At 35.6% G+C, this 21,235-nt stretch overlaps 1 protein-coding gene across 1 annotated transcript in view; it reads left to right on the top strand.

The window, feature by feature from the left end:
* Nucleotides 1–21,235, top strand: part of LOC150089583 (kinesin-like protein KIF14) — a 221,881-nt gene that overhangs the window by 32,285 nt on the left and 168,361 nt on the right. Inside the window, exon 2 of the mRNA XM_090390040.1 lies at nt 7,334–7,441. Coding sequence (XP_090246166.1) covers nt 7,382–7,441 — 60 coding nt within the window. The 5' untranslated portion in view covers nt 7,334–7,381. The remainder of the gene's footprint in view (nt 1–7,333; nt 7,442–21,235) is intronic.

Genomic DNA, 21,235 nt, shown 5'->3' with positions numbered 1-21,235 from the left:
GTGACATTTGCTTCTCATCTCAACTGTACCACGTGACCTTCCTGTCAATCATATGATATATCCGTTCTCATCTAACTAGACTCCCAATAGATGGTTCTCATGAATTTTTTTTTTTTTTTTTAATTTCGTTCGTCATCATTCACATAGGCTATATACTCTTGTATTTTTTTTTTTTTTTTTTTCTTGAAAAGTAACATACAGCATACATTAACCAGAAATTTTTTTTCATGTATATGTGAATGAAAGCAGAATAAAAAAAATTCACAGTCGCATATTTCTTCAAAGTCATTGATAGGAAAGGTCACGTGATACTGTTGAATTGGCAAGCGAACGTCATTGAGTAGGCGGTACTAACAATTCACTATATGGCCAGCGCAGCGAAGTTGGCTGTGTGTGTGTGTATCATCAAGAGCTGCATTTGAGTAATCTTTACAATTGCAGAAACAATTTCAAAGAGAAAGTGTTTAAAGTATTAATGATAAAGCAAAGATTGTTATGGTATTGACCAGGGTTTTAAGAAAAAAGATATTGCGGTAAAATGTGGCATACCTGCAAGCAGTTTATCTATGATTTTAAAAAATCGAGAATCAATTTTAAATGCAATTGAAGGAGGGGCAGACAAGAAACGAATTAAGTTGTGTATATATAAAGATGTTGATAAAGCTGTTCTAAAATGGGTGCAAATGATACGTGAAAAGAATATACCAATATTGGGCCTAATAATTAGGCAACAAGCTCTGAAATTTGCACAGTAAATTCTGTACTTGTGCATTAAATTCTGTATTTGCACAGTCCCTTGGAATTTTATTCTAAGGGACTGTGCAAATACAGAATTTAATGCGAGTACTGGGTAGCTAGATAAATTTAAGAAGTGCCACAGAATTGTGGAGAAAGTGTTAATGTAAGCGAAGAAGATTGCAACAGTTGGAGGAACAATACCTTAAAGAAGATTTTGGAAGAATATGAGCATAAGGATGTTTTTAATGCTGACGAAATGGGTTTATTCTTTAAATGTTTACCAAATAGAACACTTGCTTTTAAGGATGATAAATGTTTTGGCAAAAAACAAAGCAAAGAAAGAATCACTGTGCTAGTTGGAGCAAATATGACAGGAAGTGAAAAATTAAGACTTTTAGTCATCAGAATATCAAAAAACCCAAGATGTTTTAGAGGCACAAAATCTTTGGAAGTTGACTACACCTAATTAAAAAGCATGAATGACAAGTGATATTTTTGAAGAAAGGATATTAAAACTAGACGAGCGTATAACAAAAAAATTAAAAAGGAAAATTGTGTTGGTAACTGACAACTGTCTGACACATCCTGCCAGTATTTCTGCCGAACTTAAAAGTGCAAAATTGTTGGTTTTTACCACCACACAATGGACCAAGGCATTATTAAAAATTTTAAATTTCATTATCGAAAGAGAATAATAATGATGATTGTCAATGCGTTATCAGAAAATAGAAACTTGGAGGTTACAATAACCTTAGAGATTACATCTCTGAACTGCCAAAAGTTTGGAAAAATGTTGTCACTGAATACACTATTCAAAATTGTTTTTCAAAAGCGGGATTTGCATTGAATACAGAAGTCGAACAACGACTGGACGAACAAGATGAACTGCCCCTTTCACAACTGAAAAACTTTTGGACATTATTAGAATCGTCCAGAAACATCGAAAATGAAATAACAATGGATAGTTATGTTTATGTAGATCAAGATCTGACTACAACAGAACATCCAAATGAAGATGAAATACTGCTGAACAGTGTTAGACACGACCATGATCACGAAGAAATTAACGATGATGCTGAAGATGCATCAGAACAACCCGTAGAAAAGCCAACTCGCAAAGAAATGATTAACGCTTTTAAAATGGTTCGTATCGGTCTACAGTTTTGTGAAAATGTTCCTGATAAAGTTTTTAATGCTCTGAATAAATGTGAGGTTTTCTTTGAATTTTTTTTTATTGTACTGTGCAAACGAAAATTACAGATTTTTTTTTAATTTGTGATACTTACCGGTGAAAATTGTGTAAACGTGATTTAAATAAGTATGTTTTTGAAATAAAATACATTAAAAATAAATGTAGATTCGTTTTCATTTCTAATTAGATAACAATTTCTAATAAAAAATATATTCTCTCTATAACAAATTTTTCGCTGGATTTATCATTCGTTATTAGCATTAGTAGAGGCATATGATGCAAGAAAGCAAGCTTATGCACCATCGGCCAAAAAAAAAAAAAAAAATCACTTCCACTTCACCCCTCCGTTTGTTCGAAATACCTGTCCAGCTGAGCCTTAAATTTAATCACTTAAATTTAAATCACCTCGCTTGTGCCTAGTCTCCAGACTGTAATTTGCAAAACTTAAGCCTTTCTTCGTAAGAGTACCCCTTTATTCCATTTTCTCTAATCTTGTTGCCCTTCTCTGTACTCATTCCAGCAACTCTACATCCTTCTTGAAATGAGGCCTCCAGACCTGTATACAGTACTCAAGGTGTGGCCTGACCATTGCCTTATACAAGGGAATAATCACCTCCTTATCCCTGCTAGAAAAATTCCAGCCCGTCTGCACTGCACAATTACCTCCAGGTCCTTTTCATTCTCTACCACTGGACGAACAGAGTTGATGCATTGCTCTGGGGTTGCTGTTTTCCATATGCAGTACTTTACATTTGTCAATGCTAAACTTCATTTGCCTCCTCTCAGCCCACCTGCTCAACATTTCCAGATCCTGTTGCAGCAGCATAGCGTGAGTAGTGTCCTTAACAACCCTGCCAACCTTTGTATTTTCTGCAAACTTAGCCATTAAGTTTGATATACCATCATCAATATCATTTATAAATACAGAAAACAATAATGGACCCGACACTGAACCCTGAGGGACTCCACTAATAACATTAGTCCACGATGAGCAGTGTCCATTGATTACCACTCTCTGTCTTCTCCCCCTCAATCACCCCTTTATCCATATCAGTAATTTGCCTCCAATGCCACACTGCTCCAATTTGTGCAGCAATCTTCCACGTGCAACAATATCAAAGCCTTTCTAAGATCCAAGTATATAATATCAAAGTTATTTCCTGCATCCAGTTCTTTTGTGACTGCATCATTGTATCCACTCAAATTGGTCAGGCAAGACTTCCCCTTAACAAAACCATGCTGTGTCCGAGCTATAACTGAAGTCTTGTCTAGATGATCCTGCAGTGCTTCTTTAACCAGTGCCTCCATTAATTTTCTTGGAACAGAAGTTAAACTCACAGGTCTATAATTACTTGTGTCGGCCTTTGATCCTCCTTTGTGAATTGGGGTCACATTTGCCTATCTCCAGTCTGTGGGTACCTCCCCTGAGTCCAAGGAAGCTCTCATAATTATGGCTAAGGGTTTGCAAAGCAAACTTCCCTGTTATAGGGAAGTTTGACTGTATTTGCTTCCCTCACTTTTGTATATCAACTGAAACTTGGAAGATATCCTTTCAACAAGGTGGCCAATGTTTTCTTAACCCAACATAAAGTATAGACAGACCTTTCTATACTCCCAAATGAATACTTTTTTGCTACGAGTGAGGTCTAGTAAATGCACCTTAAATGTAAAAACAAGTGAATACAGCTATTAGCCTGGAAGGACACAGACTAATAGATTAACAGCAGCCACAAGTAGAGACGAAAGTTATTCTTGCACTGCGTCTACTGGGACACACAGTAGCTTGAAAAGTGAGGTAGTAGTGGTAGTAGTTGAGGCTTGTGATGCAAGAAAGGTGTTGGAAATTAGAAGGCCTGCTGGGGTTCATCACTGGAGAAGCATATCTGGATGGTGTTTGGGTTACTAAAAGCAAAAACAGGTGCATGTATACATGTTGTATTACAGGAAACAGTTTGATGAATTTGAAGTACTGCTTAATTCAACACATGCAGACATAGTTGAGTTATTGTAAATGTGGTTCACTCAGACATAATTTATGTAAACTTTGAATATGGTGAGTGCATTGTGTACAGGAATGAAAGTTTGGAGGAAGAATAATGTTCATAGTTAAAAAAGCCTGTAGAATCTAAGGCAGTGACCCAGGTGATATGGGTAGAAAGTGTGATGTTGGGTCAGCGTGGTGTGACATAAGCACTAGAAAAATTAAAATGAGACTAGGAGTCTGCTGTAGACCAAATGACTATGATGTATAATAAACCATCTACACAGGCAGATAGAGTGAGCCAGTAGGTTGTATAATGGGAGGAGGGGCTTTAACTTTCCAGATATTGATAGGAGGTTGGTTGCCTTCTTGCTCATATAGTAGCAGAAGTTTTCTGACTTTATTGGATGACTGTTTTCTACAGGAGCAGACAGAGAAAACAATACTCTCAATCTGATTATCAGTAGTGACTCATCATGAATTAAGAATATCCAGATAAAGGAAATACTAGATGGCAGTGATCATAATATATTGATGTGGTATATATTTAACAATATAACTATTGTCAGGAGTTGGGTATTTTGCTTTTGTAAAAGTGACCACAGTGGTCTTTCATTGGGTCCAGCTGATAATGTTAACTGAAATTGGGAAGCATTTGGGGACGTCATCGTACAAACTACTAAGCTTTTTATACCAACAAAGGGATATTGCTGAAGGTTTAGACCTAAATGGATGTCAGATGAATTGAGACATGTGGTAGAGAAGAAAAATGCATAGGATGATTATAAATTATCAGGGAACATGGAATCCTACTGCAAGTAAAAAGTAGTCTCCAATCAGGTCACTTTGGGGATTAAACAAGGCAGATTATGAGAAGTCCTTGGCTACGAACACAGAAAAGTAGCAAAGACTCCTTTACTTGTGTTAACATTGGAAGGAAAGGGATTAATTATATTGGCCTACTAGATATAAATGGCATAACTATTAATGATCTCGTTCACATTACTGAGAGACTAAACAAATATTTTGCATCTACATTCACACATGAAGATGTTTTAAGGATGGAAACACTAAAAATACATCAACTATAAAGCTGGGAACTTAATGATTTTATTATAACTGAGAAGAAAGTGGAAGAGAAATTTATGTAGCCAGAAGTAAATAACGCACCTGGGATTGATGGATCTATTCAGTCATATTAAGCAGCAAAAGAGATAAGCAAATACTTGGCCATAATTATGAGAGCATCCTTTCATTCAGGCAAGGTTCTTATATCTATTAGTTTTATAGTGTGCTATCTATTATTATAGATATGTCAAATTAGTACTTGGAAAGACTGTTTGACTGTCAAGATATCTTGGTACCTTAACAGTCAAATAAAATAACATAATTAAATTGAAAACAAACTAAAGTGATGTTTACCTCCAGTAGTGCAAATGCACAACCCTCCATCCAGTAAGATGTGCTCACACTCACTGGAGGAAGAGGAGAACAAAAATAAATAAAATGACATGGTACCCATAAAGGTAATTTCTTCAGTGATATTAGCCCTTGTGATTTACAAAAGGATTATATTTTAGTTGTTGATTGCTATTCATTAAATTGTCAACAGATATTCCTATATAATTTAAATATAGGAAGGGAAGTAATGAGTGAACTCATTCATTTCTTACTATGTTTTCCCATTTCAAGTTTTCCAGCTTCCCCATTCTGTTTATTGTCCTAACCTTTCAACTTCCTTTCTCTTTTTCCCACCATCATTCCTATACTTCTTCCTCACGCAGGGGCTCACATCTGGTGAGTATGGGCTTGGCACACCCAGGGTCCTGAGCTGGATATCATCATTCTTCTCTTTCTTGGTGATTCCCTTCTACTTTTGACTCTCTCTCTCTCTCTCTCTCTCTCTCTCTCTCTCTCTCTCTCTCTCTCTCTCTCTCTCTCTCTCTCTCAGGGTAACTCGGGAACTTTTTTTTTTTCCTGGTGCAGCATAAGCCTTAGGTTTCCTTGCATCATATGGCTATTAATAATAATAATAATAACATTGCAGGGCTCTTAGTGATTAACAACCTCTTGATTACATTGTGCTCATTAACTACTATTGAAACTCATAACTACTAATCACCATAATTATTACAGCTAATCTTTGCCACCATTGCCACCTTCAGTGATATCTCTGTTCTAGGGTTTCTAAAACCTTCTTCCAAACAAGCCATAGGTAACCTAAAACCAGGTGAACCTGGAGAACTATCAAGCTACACTACAGAATTTTTAATTATTTTTTTGTAACCTTTGGCGATTCCAAATGTTTTCTATAGTTTCTCTTTGTTGAAGACCGAAGTTGATCATTAAGAATCTTATATTGACACTTTCATGATTGTGTGGATTCTGTGGCTAATTTGATTTAACTTTTCTATACATTATCTGACTTCGTTAAGTGTAGTACCAACTGTGTGGTACTACACTTAGGGTGGTAGAAAATGAAAAAGACCTGGGAGTAATTGTGCAGTCAGATATGAAGTTTTCGAAGCGATGCAGACAGTCTGCAAGAGCAGGTCATGTGGTTTTGTCAATGATATACAGGAATTTTGCTATAGCAGAGAAAAGGTGATTGTCCCTCTGTATAAGGCAATGCCTTGAGTACTCCGTACAGGTCTGAAGGCTTCATTTTAGGAATGATGTAGATTTGCTTGAGCGTGTACAGAGAAGGGCAACAAGATTGGTGAGGAGAATGAAGGGATCCTCTTACCAGGAGAGGCTTAAGTTGTGTAAACTGCAGCAGCTGGAGACTAGGCACCTGTGAGGTGATATGATTGAGGTGTATAAGGCCTTGAATGGGTTAAGTACGCTGAATTCTGATGGGATTCTTCTGCTTGCTCAGATTATGAACCTCAGGGAGCATAAATTCAAATTGAGGAAAGACAGTTGTAGAACAGATGTGTGGAAATTTGCCTTTAGCCAGCGGGTGGTTAATTGCCAGAACAAACTTCCATCTGTCAATGTGGAAGTTGATAGCTTAAATAAATTCAAGGAGGAACTGGACACACTTTTAGAGGGAATGGCTGTGTGAATTTTTTTTTTTTTTTTTGGCTGAGCTACAAAAGCTCATACGCTTGCTTTCTTGCATCTATTACTATTGTGTGCTAGTTGATAATAAAATTTCAAGGTTTGATATTTTTTTTTAAGTTCAAAATACATTAAATTATATGCTTACAAAGTTGCAATGCTACTTTTGGATTGCAAGGGAATTCAAAAGTAGCTTCACAACTTTTTTTCCCTCCTTACTCTTAATAATAATGCAGTAGTAATGTTTAGGAAGTTAAACTTTGTTTTGAACACTTGGGTATATAAAAGCTGTTGAAAAAAAAATTCTACTTGAAACAAAGTGATTTCTTAAGTATAAATTACATTTCATTCATATTTAGGTTTGGTTGGCTCTTGGAAACAAGCAAAGAGCGACTGCATCTACTGGGATGAATGAACAAAGCAGCCGTTCTCATTCTATCTTTGTTATTAATTTGATTCAGTCCAAAGTAAGTATGAGTTCATGTTCGATGAGTTATATAATCTAGATATTTTGGGTCAGGTAAAGAAAGACTATGAAACTGCCAGTAACTTCCCAATACGTGCCTGATACTTCCCAATACGTGCCTTCCCACTACGTGGGTTAGTACTTTGTGACAAGGTTTACCTCTTGTGTTTAGTAAACAGAGAATGTATATGCTCGGTCAGTTGTTTTCCTATACACATGACAGTAAAATGCAAACAGAGGTAAATGAAGAATACCGGCACTCAGTCAGTAGTGAAGCATCAGCTAATTTGTGAACTTGTTGCGATGGTTCACTTAGGGAAACCCACAAAGAATTAAGTGGGGACAAATATACACTCCTCATTAGTAAAAATACATTACTGTGAATATTGATTTACACACTTTCTCACTAATTAAAAAAAATACTGTTAATTGCAAGACAAGATTCACAAGATCACATTTCCAGAAAAAAATGAAATTGTCCTTGATTTTTTCATAAAAGGTAATTATATCAGAATTATTTTTCATGCAGCAGTAATTTTGAACAGATAAAAATACAAAATTATATAGTTAGATATCAATGGTATTGTAGGAAATGTGATAAATAAATTTATGTAAAATAGTTTGCTGGAAAATGCAAAACTTTCATTAAAACAAATATTGTGCATCATTTATTTGTGGCCAACATGTACACCAGTAATGACCACAGTGTTTCATTTTTAATTTTGAAAGTAACAGGCATTAAATATTATAAAAAAAAAAAACAAAAAAAAACAGATTTGTGAACTGCAGTTATCGAAAAGTGATCTTAGTTGCAAAATGATTGACCAGGAATAAACTTAATTCCAAAAGAAGATTGGATAAAATATTATAGATTATTGTGGAATGAGGAACACAAAGCAGATGATAATATTAACAGTGAACAGGAAAATGAAACTAGTAGAATAGATGTGTGGAAATTTGCCTTTAGCCAGCGGGTGGTTAATTGCCGGAACAAACTTCCATCTGTCAATGTGGAAGTTGATAGCTTAAATAAATTCAAGGAGGAACTGGACACACTTTTAGAGGGAATGGCTGTGTGAATTTTTTTTTTTTTTTGGCTGATGCTACATAAGCTCATACGCTCAAAGTGTTTAAATTTGGCAGCCATTGCTTAAAAGAAAACTATTAATGTTAATTAACAATAGTCTGAAATTTCAGCAGATCCCCAAGGAATGGGAAAATGAAATAGTAATAAACATCCATAAAAAAGAACCAGAATTAAAAGTGAAAGCTACAGAGGCATGAGACTTAAAAATAGCTTGCAAATTATATGCACTTTTTAACAACTAAGTTAGTTACAGTCATAGAAAATTATCTAGAAAAAAAGAACAGTATGGATTCAGTAAAGGAAGAGCCTGCACAGATGATATTTTTACAATTCAACAAACTATGGAAAAAAAGAAAAGAATTTAATCTGCCCACTTGCTTTCTATTTGTCTATGAAAAGCATATGGCAACTTTGATTGTAAAATACTTTGAAAAATCCTGCAAGAAGACAGTATACACCAACTAATAGAAGCCACAAAAACCTTATACAATAATATAAAAGTAGTTATTAACTCACAGATAAGCAATTTTCAGAGCCTATTACAACAAATAAAGGTGTAAGATGAGGTTGTGACCTCCCCTGTGCTCTTTAACATTTCTATAAACAGAGTCCTGAAAGAATGGAATAGAAATCAGTTATTAAGAATGGAATCCAATTAACAAAGTATTTAAAATTAAATGCTATTCTGTATGCAAATGAGTTTTAATTGCTACATCAGAAAGTGAACTCAAATTGCTGTGAATCACTTGAATGAAAAAAAGAGCTGAGAAATATAAAATGAAAATATCTAAGACAAAAGTAATGGGAATTTTTGAAAAAGTATTCAAAGTGTAAAGTTAGTAGAACTTGATGGAAAAATAGAGCAGGTTTCAGAATTCATGTCCCTTGTAAATGTTATATCATACTATGAGTGATTTAGAATACAAAATGCAAACTTACAAATGGGGTAATCAGACAATACTTTGAAAAACAAATGATTAGAGAAATTCGGCTAAGGTCTGACATAGCCGAGTGGTCAGGAGCGTGAGTGCAGTAGCATGCACTCTTTGAGTAGACTGGGGTTCAAGTCAGTGACTGCTAAATACGATTATTATTGATGATTTATTGTAAACTCCAATGACCTGGTGGTCATGCTGGAAAGTATAAACAAGAAAATTTTTTTTTAACATCATTTCAAAAGTAGCTCTTAAATATGGAAGTGAAAATTGAGTTTTGAAATAATGGACAGAGATTGGAGAAACACAGATAAAATTTTTATAACCCTTTCTTAATATAACAAGACTAGATTAAAAGAAAATCACAGACATGAAAAAACAATGTAACAAATATAGTAAATGAAATAGAAGATTATCAGAAAAATTGGCTTAACCACTTTCAAAGAATGAATAAAAATAGAATTCTGCAACAAGTTCTAGAGCAGGGTTGTCCAGCATACAGCCCACATTCTGGTCCGCAGATGGTTTCGTAAACATCTGCAAGCCAGAATGTGGCCTGCCAGAGGTTTTCATATAGTCTGCCAACCTTTAAGTGTGGTAGAGAAATTTAGAGTGGAAAAACTTTTATGCATTGATATAACCAGTACTTCGAGAACTTCTAGAAGAGACAGAAAACAGAATGAAGACATAAGAGAGAAAATGGAAGTGAAAAAAGAATATTATTGACACTATCGAAGAAAAGCATTTAACATGGTATGGACATGTAAAATGGATGCAAGAAACTAGATATCCAAAGGCTATCCTGAAATGGATACCTCCAGGAAGAAGGAAAAGAGGAAGACCTAGGAGGACATGGATGGATGGATGGAGTATGAGAGTGCATGACAGTCTGAGGTTTAACTGATCAAGACACTTTAAACCACACTTTATGGCTGGAAAAAATTCCTACCAAAAAATAATTTATAGGCTGAAGAAACCCATTGTAAATGGAAACACTCCTCTTGAAGAAGATATAACCAGTACAACTAATGAAAGACATTTTATGTTGGTTTTGTAGTATGACCAACACAGAATGTCTTCAGTGCCTTGTTGGTCCTGCAGATAATACACAAGTGCCAAAAAGATTAGGTCACTAACATAATCATTTCAGTCTGCAGGCCTTATATCTAGGTGGCATTGCCTCAGCAGCCAGTTGTTTACCCACGGTGCTGCCCTCAGTGGCCACTGGATTCATGAATAGCTAGTTTTGAAAAAACTTTCCACCAGTTCTCTGCCTTCTTGGTAGATATGACCAAAATATCTTGCTGAATTTAACCCACTATGGAGCCTCTGGGCAAATATTTACCAGATCAAATTACAATTCATAAATTCTGTAATTTTTACACTAATTACAGAGCTGAAACTTGGTATAGCTGGAACCAGAACTTTTTTTCTTGAGTTTTCCTACTTAAAATTTCTGAACTTTCTATTGAATTTTACGCAAATGACAAAAATGTGACATCAAGTATGCATTTTTTTAGGCCTTTGCGACTTATTTTTTAAATTTCCATTGTAATTAGCCTAGGGCTCATTAAACGCGATATTCCATTGGTTTTTTGTTTTAGCGAGTGCGAGCTGTGTTTGCGTAACTTTGGCGTGGGAATCTTTTCCACATGACGCCAGAGTTCTCCACAGGTGCTCCAAAGCAGGGGGGGGGGATCACGCATCTGTTTGCACAGTATACTGAATATAACCTAACCATAAGAAACATTTGTTTTTGAAAAATTAAAAAGACCGTATTTCTTTTCTTCAATTGTATCTAGTAACACAAAATCAAGGAAATTCATTTATTGATAGCAGCATTATAAACTTCGAAAACTTGTGCGCAAAAGAAGAAAAAAAAAATCATCCGCTATTAAGGCATTGTTTTTTGAAATGTGTATTCTTTGCAAAACTGCAATATTTTCTAACAATACAAATTGTTAGAAAATATTGAAGATAATGGGTTACTGGCATCAATAGGTCTCCAAGAGAACACCTACAAGGAACAACAGAAAGTTGCAATCCTGAACACCTGTCGGATAGTCAGAGATTTCCTCGACCAACAGTAACACCAGACATTACAACCACCCTGTGTACTTGGTAGCAGTACTCGTCACGGAGTGGAATTCCCCAATCAGGGAGAAATAATATAAGAGCAATAATAACAATAATAATTCCTTGGTGTGCCGTGAGAACGCTTTCCGGGAATGCGTCATTAGAGTTTCAAGGGAGAAATTCTTTTACAGGGGAGCCGAACGAGAAAAGTCCGAATTTGGTCCCGAAGTTGTGAAGTTGCTTCAACACGTTTTCGAAATTGATATTTTTGTAGAAGATGAAATATATATCCAGTATCCAATATTGTTGCCTACTACAATTATGGTAAAACAATAATGCAAAATATTGTTCTCTAAAACAATTACAGTAACCTGAAGGTTTTTTTTTTTTTTTTTTTTTTCAAATGCGCATTGTGTTATCAGTTTTACGCCAGTTTTTTTTTTTTTTTTTTTTTTTTTTTACTGTTTCCACTGTGGCTTCCAATAGATGAATTTTCTTGATTTTTGGTTAGTAGATACAATACATATTGAAGAAAGGAAATACGATGTTGTTGTTTTTCAAAAACAATTTGTTGCAATTCTTTCCGTTAGTTTCTTATGCCAAGAAACAGTTGCGTACATATATATATATATTTTTCTCCCTGTCTGCTACGTCAGTCACCTTGGTAACGCTGACGTGAAATTACGTCAGTCAATTACGGCTCTGTGTAAGTTGATTCGTTCTAGCCAGCTGCGAAACGATCTGGCGCGAATTTCAAACGTATGGAGAGACGCATTATATAAATCAAACGAATTTCACTGACTGTTTTTGCACTCATAATTATAAAAATGCAAATATGATCGTACATTCTCAATCTACAAAAATATTTGTAGATTGAGTAGAAATTTCAGAAATAATATAGTTTCTATCACGAGGCCAGGTGTCAAATTACAATTAAAAATTAGGCAAAAAAGTGCAGGCCTCAAGTGGGGTTAAAGCTGTTTCATAAAGAATTACTTTTAAAAAAACTAACCGCTTCATAACACTTTCAGCAAGCCATGCTGAGACGATTAAGTTTAAAAAATAGTCAGCATTAATTAAGTTGCCTTATAGATGAATTCAATCAGAAATTTTCAGATGTCAGGAATCAGACTTTTACCATAAATGTTGAAGTAGAAAATAGTTTTCAGCTAGAATTATTGAAGTTCAAGTCATTTGAGGAAGGCACTTATTGAGAATGATATATTACTTTTTATAGAATATATATATCAACAAAGGATCTTTTCTCAATCTTTTGAGCCATGCTATTCGTTTTATTGCACTATTTGATAGTATGTGTTGTGAAAGCCTTTTTTCATTGATGAAAAATATAGTCAAAATCACAGTCATTATTGGCAGATGAACATTTGTGCAATGTACTTCATATTGCTACATAAAGTGTACCAGGAAATATTGAATTTTTTGCAAGAAAAAACAAACAGTGTCAAATAGCTCACTAAAAATGTAATTTGCCAATTTGTGTACTGAATAAATAACTGATTAAAATTTTTTCTTTGCATTTTAAAGGCCTGTTTACATAAACACATTTCCAGTTATATACAGCCACCTTGATATGGCATACATATTAGAAAATAGATGGATAATTGCAATATATATTTGTAAATTTTTCTCACTGGCCCAAAGAGTTGAAAATTTCTGAATCTGGCTCCTCACTCATAAAGTTTGGACATCCCTGCTTTTTAGTATAAACTTATAGGAAGATGAGGCTATGGACCAAGAAGATGGAGACCCTGACCTCATCTTGAAAGCTTCAGTCTTTCTGAAGCCTAACCCTAAATTGTTAAGACAATTATTGGGAAACCAATTAAGTTGGTAGGATCAGGAGAAATGGAAGTAGGCAAAGCAATGTTAGAGAAAAACATTACAGAGGATGAAATTTAACTGTTAAAAGGAAATGGATGTTTGCAGTGTACAAAAGGGTGTCAAAATTGGTATGTTGGGAAAAATTGAAAAAAGCTTACACTCCTTCAGATTACTTTGTAAAGTAACAAAAAAAAAAAAAAAAAAAAAACCCCTTCATATCAGATGAATGGGCAGAGCAACAGAATCAAGGATTTGAAAATGAAAAATTGCTGTACCAATAGTATAGGGTCCCATGGGAAGAAACTAAAACTATTACCAAATAAAATAAACAAAACACATGTTGCAAAGTTGCATAAATGGTTACTTGTGGAGGGAAATTTATGGGTAGAATTTGCAGACATTTTTCAAAATGTTCTACAGATTGCTAAAAGCAATCCATTTTAAATGTATGTTTTATTTAAAAAACTTTATGGTCAATATATCAATTTTCTTTCTTGGAAATAAAATTGTTAATTTAACATCTTTCTACAACAGTGAATGATTGTGAAACTAGAAAGCGACACAATATTTATTTTATTTATTTATTTTTTTGCAATGGATTCCTCCACATAGAGGAAGAAATGGTAAAAGGTAGATATCCCTCTACTGAGTGATAATATTCAGATGGCTGTTTAAAGAAATGAAAAAAGCCTAGTAGAAAAAAAGAATGTGGTTTTCTTTGATTTTAGAAGTCAGCTTAAAATCAACATCATGTACAGTGAAACTTCTCCTAACGGACATCTCTCTACAACGGACATTTTCAAATTCTCCAACGCTCTATTGGTTTTAATGTGTTTTCAGTTTCTGTCTAGCGGACATTCTCTGTAATGGATGCGGACAGGCAATCTGCACTGTTTCGTTTAGATTAGCACTTAATTTGATCTCCCCATAATGGACAGCGGGCGAGCTCACGGCCCTTTTTCTAGGAACGTTTCTTCCATGTTTTGCCTCAATCGTGTGTTTATTTTCTATTTCAGATTATCTGAATTTTATCAAGGTTTACGTCGCGGTTCTAAGCCTTTTTTCAAGAATTTTAAGGCACGTGTAAAACTTCTGATGAATTCGGTGTGTGCAGGGGGGGAATTTTGTCGGCCTTTCGTCTTTTGAGTTTCAGTTTTCAGTTTTGTTCAGTGTCATGTGAAGTGCATAATGTCTTCTCATAAACATTTAACTTTAAAAGATAATGTCGAGCTCATTAATGCGTATGATCGGCAAAAAAATAGTGTTCGCAATCTCGCTGCAAAATTCAAAATCGGGAAGATGCAGGTAAGCGACATCCTAAAGAAAAAAAATGAACTGCTCAAACAATTAAATGATCATAAATGATCGAACCTGATCAAACACGTAAATGATCAGGTTCAAAAATTATTCCCGAAAACTGTTGGACTTCAAATTGGCAATGTTACGTATGAGTGGTTTTGTCGTGCACGTGCTAAAAAAATTCCCATTAATGAGCCTATTATTAGGGAAAAGGCTTTGGAGGTTGCGAAATCTATGGGAGTAAATGAATTCAAAGCTTCTGTGGGATGGCTAGCCAAGTTCAAAACTTGGCATAAAATTTCTTGGAAAACCGTAAGTGATGAAGGTGGATCTGTTGATACTGGGGTTGTAACAGAGTGGACCGTCAAATTGGAAGATTTATGTCGTGATTTTGAAGCTAAGGATATTTACAACTGTGATGAAACAGGGTTGTTTTTTAAAGCTCTTCCTGAAAAAACAGTCTAAAAAACGAAAAGTGCCAGGGCGGAAAAATTTCTAAGGAACGCTTGACTGTACTATTGTGTACAAATATGCTGTGAGACTTTGAACAACTTCTTGTTATAGGAAAACCACAAAATCCTCGTTGTTTCAAGGGCATAAAGTTGAATCTTTTGAATGTTGACTGGAAGTCTAATAAAAAAGCATGGATGACACAAGATATCAAGAGCGAATGGATAAGTCACTTTAACTAAAACATGATTCGTCAAAACAGAAAAATTATTCTTTTCATGGATAATGCTGCATCTCACCCGCACATTGAATTGTATCATTCAAATCGTTTTTCTGCCACCAAACACATCTGCAGAGTGTCAGCCCTTGGATCAAGGGATAATAAAAAATTTTAAACTTCACTACAGAAAACGTGTTTTAAGACATCTCATTGCAAACATGAATGATGTAACATGTGCGAGTGACCTTGCAAAGAAAATCAGCATCCTAGATGCAATTCAATGGATTTCCTCTTCAGTAAACGCAATTAGAAAACAAACTGTCGTGAACTGTTTTGTAAAGTCTGGTTTCTCAAATGCAAAAATTGAAGTTGTGAACAGCAATGTGGAGCACCAAGAAGAACAAGAACTTCAACATCTATTGATAATGTACGATACTTCTGCTACAAGTGACCCTGGCTACAAAGATATAGACTCTAACCTCACTACAGAAGATGGTGCTCTAGATATCAACGACATTATCATCGATATTTTTCAAGAAGTTCCTCATGAGGATGAAGAAATGGAAGGAGGTCATTCTGTCGAAGAACATAGTAACGACAAACCACCGATGAAAATAGAAGCGCTCATACAAATCAATCGTTCAAAAATGTTTTTCGTCGCTGAAGAAGATACTGAAGGACTTTCGATGGTTTCTTCCCTCCAAACAAATGTTGAAAACAAAATTATCAGCCGGAAGAAGGTGCAGAAGAAAATAAGTGATTACTGTATGTATTTTTCTTAAGATAAAGTCATAATATGCATAGCACAATTGTATGTATATTATTTACAAAAATATTGTGCAAAATCTGTATCTAATTTAATTTAATTTTACATTAAACGTTTAACGATTTTTCTTTATCTCTTTTTTTTTCTCCCTCAGACTTCTTGTTAGTGGACACTTCTCTCTAACGGACACATTCTCGTTCCCCATGGCTGTCCGTTAAAGGGAAGTTTCACTGTATTGTAATAGTGAATAACATTTTTGAACAGTGATAGGTGGGAGTAATGGACTGATTGGAATGTGGCCATCTCTATAAACCAACACATCAAGAAAAGGGAGGGTACCGTCTATTTCCACCTCTGAAGAAAAGGAAGAAGCTATTTAAAAAAACAGAACGTCATCCTCTTTTCCCCTCTGTACAATGGCGAATGTATCGTCGACGTATCGTTTCTGCACATGGTGGAAGCAGACCCATCAAAAATCATGGACACTAGCTCCTTCATGGCTATGTTTGTTGCAACAGCACTAATTGGAGAGCCCATTGCTGCACTGTGAATTTGTTTATACACAGTGTTTTGAAATAACATAGTAGTGCTAGAGTGACATAGTTGTACCCTGCTACAAATTTCCTCTATGGTCAAGGGAGTCCTGCCCTTAAGGTGTCATCCCTCTCCAATGCCATGTGCACGCTTTTCACCCCCAGCTCAATGGGGATGCATGTAAATAGAGACACCACATCGAATGATACCATGGCCTCACCCTCTTCAATGATCTCAGCATGTATAAACTGCACAAAGTCTCCACTGCCTTTGATGGTAAAGTTTGTACATCCTACAATAGGAGATATTAGTTTGGCTAGAAATCTGGATAATGCATGTGTAGGGCTGCCCACAAATGAAACAATTGACCTAAGTGGAATCCCTGCCTTATGGTTTTTCGGTAAGCCTGGGCAGCTGGCATCCCATTGGAATGAAGTGTACGATAGGTGTCTTTGGAGATCTTCTTGGCATTCAACAAACACTGCAGGATTTTGTTGATGTGCCATTCTAATCCATCCAAGGGATTCCTACGACTAACCTTATAAGTTGTCCTATCGTTCAACAGTTCCAAGGCTTTGTTGTGGTAATCCACTTTGTTGAGGGTAGCAGTTGACCTCCCTTTGTCTTCCAATAAAACAACGGTGCTGTCATTCTTGTCTTAGCTCCCAAAGAGCCTCCCTCTAGATAATGGTGAGATTAGAAGGCACTGCACAAGCCTGGCTCAAAATCACTGATGTTTTTGTGTGGATTTCATTAGCTACGGCAGCACTTAATTGCTCATCACTTTCAATACTCGGCTATTTCTGCTATTGGAGGGTTTCGAGTAACTAATGCAAACTTTACACCTAAATTAAAAACATCTCCTTGTTGCTTAGTTAACTGTTTATTGTCAAATTGTATATAAAATTGCAAACAGAATTCTTGTTTCTAATATTATGCTCGCCTGCTGCCGAGCGTAATATTAGAAATGCATTATAACATGGCACAAGCCAAAAATCACAAGAATAGTGTTATTAGGGCCTTGTTGGATAGGGCTGGGTCCTACTGTAGCCCCTCCAAGGATAGAAAGGAGAAGATTAAATGCATCACAGCAGATATCAGGAAATGCAGGTAGTCTCAAACGGTCTTGGATAAGTATGTTTGGGAAGCAGAACATGGGTGAAGACAGCAGTTCACACCCATTGCCACTGCATAATTCCCTACTATCCGGGCTTAACTGAGTGAATTTTCCAAGTATTATGTACTTGCCAGACATGCTATGTGCAACTGCCAGGGCAAAGATTGCACTCAGTCATTTCAAAGTTAAAGATCCTATACCCGTGGAAGGTACTAGAGGGGTCACATATGAGATTAAATGCCTGGATTCTGGGGGAGTGATATGTTGGTGAGACAAAATGCAGATCATATGGGGGAGCATATTAACGTAATAAAGGCCACAGATTATGAGAAATCTACTGTGGCCAAGCCAAACATTTTTGGGAGGAAAACCACCAAATTTCACGTGGCAATGCCGTCATGGTTGATCATTCACACGGTACTGGAACTGCAAATGGCTCAAGAGTTTGCGGATTTGTTCTTTTGAGCATAATACCATTAATAGAGACAGCGCAATCCATATTTATCTCCTCTTTGAAACCATAATTCTTGGACAGAATGAATGGTTCCACCTGGCATGCTCCCAAGCCATTTCTGGTTTCCATGCACATGTGGAGGATACTGCCCATGCTCCTACGATGCTGTAATCCTGCAGTTATTTAAGGATGTGCCATGACAAGTTAAGTCTTACTGTTGATAAAGGAGGCAGTCGCCTCCTAAAGCTACCATTGTTTTTATCGCTGTTGTTCTGTATAGTGTAATTGCTATTCTTTATATTGTATTTATTATTTTGCTGCTTTTTTTGTACAATCAGTGTTTTATTTTATCATTTTTAACTTGATCCGGTCTTATATTATAATATTATTTCTATTTTAATAAAGTTTCAGTTATACGGTTGCGTATTATATTGCATATATTATTATTATATTATATTATTATATTGCATATATTATTATTATATTATATTATTATATTGCATATTATACTAAATTCAAAAAATAGCAAGGGCTTAACTAAGCCCTTGCTATTTTTTTTAATTTAGTCTAATAAAACAGTACTTTAAGACATACTATAACTTCTAAGTATTGCATATTATATTATTATATTGTGTATTATATGTGCATTATGAATCAGAACTTTCTCAACCCTAGAGCCCAACTTGACGAATTTGGGAAGCATTGTCAATGTCACATTATGACAAGGAGCCAGATATTTTCTTGTTGTGTACAATGTATCCAAAAATTTCATTAATTCATACAGCATTCTCCCTCTACTTTTACTTTATCTATTGAATTCTGATTGAAAAAAATTTAAACCTTTTGAAAACTTTCTCATTCATTTCACAAATATACCTGGTCTCAGTTCCAATCTCAATGTCCACTTCTAACTACAGTCTACCATGCCCCACTTACTTCTGAAAGTGTTCATATTCAGCTGCCTCGACCACTACTCATCTCAATTGCCTTCATTATTCATTCTCTGATTCCTTTTGCTTCAAAGGTAGTACTTGTGCATATATTTGCTAGGATATTCCTTGTCAAAGACTGTCTAATTTGGAATCTTCTCTTTTTTTATATTCACTAACTTTAAAGCTCTCTGCCCCATTCTGTCAAATTCATCTGGATCTCTATTTTTCTCCCAACTCCATTAGTCAATTGGTACCCTGACTTCCTTCCTTTTCCTGATATTCTGCCCAGACACGATAGGAGGGAGTGTACGACGAGCGCCTTGTCAATCACTTCGACCCTGGAGGGATTGTGCAAGGCTCATGCGGGTAGAATTTTTCTGAGCGCAGTCTGTGCTTTGACAAGGCTTCATGACCTGCCCTGCCAGCCCGTCTGCACTGCTCAGCGAACTTCATATTTGACTGCACAATTACCGCGCCAGGTCTTTTTCACTTTCCACTTCCCTGAGTGTAGTGCCACACAGTTGGTATGTTTTTTTTTTTTTTTTTTTTTTTTTTTTGTTATTGCTACCCATATGCATTACTTTGCAATTGTTGCTTGAGCGTGTTAATTTGTAAATTTATGAATGATATTGATGAAGGTATATCAGGCATAATGTTGAAGTTTGCAGATGATATAAAATTTGGAAGGGTTGTTAATGACAATGGCAGTGTGCTACTGCAACAGGATCGAGAAAATTTGGGCAGATGGGCTGAGAAGTGGCAACTGAAGTTTAACATTGACAAATGCAAAGTACTGCATGTGGGTAGAAGTAACCCCAGAGAAATGTACCGACTGTATGGTACTCAGTGCTTTTTTTGGGATGGTATGCAATGGTACGGCATACCGGCACCTTTGTTAACAGTGGCGTGTGACATTTGGATGCAGTACACTTCGAAATTTGTAATATTCTATAATTTTTTTTCACATATTTATCTACTACAGTGGTGTCCAACCTGTTCAAATAAGCTTAAAATTATTTAACTAAATTTGTATTTTTTACTGTCTATTTTTAAGATATTTTCTGTATAAAACTGTCTAACCATTTTTATAATTCTAAATTACTCAGTCGGGCCTCTGTTTAACGAAGTCCTTTTATAGCGAATTATTTTGAATTCCCCTTGGAAGTTACATTTAAAATAGTTTCCGTTGAGTGAAGAAAATTTTCATATAGCGAATGGATTAAGAGAGAATTAACTCGGTAGGCACTGTTCGCATTTCTGGCCTTCAGGCAATTAGTGCTGCTGTATGAATTAAGAGAGCTAACACATTCTACAACTTAGTGTTACCTGGTGAAACCTATCTGACCACCTGTCCCACATATGGAGGAGTTGCATTAGTCAAGAGTGAGCAGATGAAGGTGCAATGGGTAGTGGCCCACCTTCTACTGCAGTGGTGCCCAACCTTTTCCCGTACATGGGCCATTTCAAAAAAATTCAGTTAGATTTCTTTAGTGTGTTATATTTTCCATATCTTGTTGCATGTAAAAGTAAAATTGAAATATTTGAAAATTTTATTGAGTACAATACACAATTACATTTAATGAGAAAATTTTTTTGATAATTAACAAAACTTAAAATGCTGTTTTAGTTCACCTTCCTCGCAGGTCGTAGGTTGGACACCTTTGTGAATCAACCATAAGTGCCCCGTTTGAGAATTAGAAAAGTGATTTTCTTTTACCACGACAAATAACCATCTGTTGTTTCACGGAAGTACGTTATCCACATTTTTCTGTAAAATTTTCCTATTTCTGTTTACCTTGTCACAGTACCTGAATATCCGAATGAGACCAACATTTTGGACAGCTTAAAAGAAAAGAAAAAATTCAAATTTAAGAACTAGTGACAATACCGATGAGGAGAGAAGGACAACGATGGTATTAAACCTTCTAAACATGAATTGTTGGCATTTTGTGAAAGTGAAGTTAGAAAATTGTCAATTAGGTTACAGTTAAATGAAAGAGAGGCAATTTGTGGATACCCAAATGATAAGAAGGTTTCAGAAGAATTGAAGCATTTGATGAATGATCTGAGTACGATACCAATT

Source organism: Mastigoproctus giganteus, chromosome 2, assembly GCF_048544385.1.
Source record: "Mastigoproctus giganteus isolate SK-2022 chromosome 2, ASM4854438v1, whole genome shotgun sequence".
Lineage (NCBI taxonomy): Eukaryota > Metazoa > Arthropoda > Arachnida > Uropygi > Thelyphonidae > Mastigoproctus > Mastigoproctus giganteus.
Note: the sequence above shows the minus strand (reverse complement) of the source record. Positions and strands in the feature narration are given on the sequence as shown.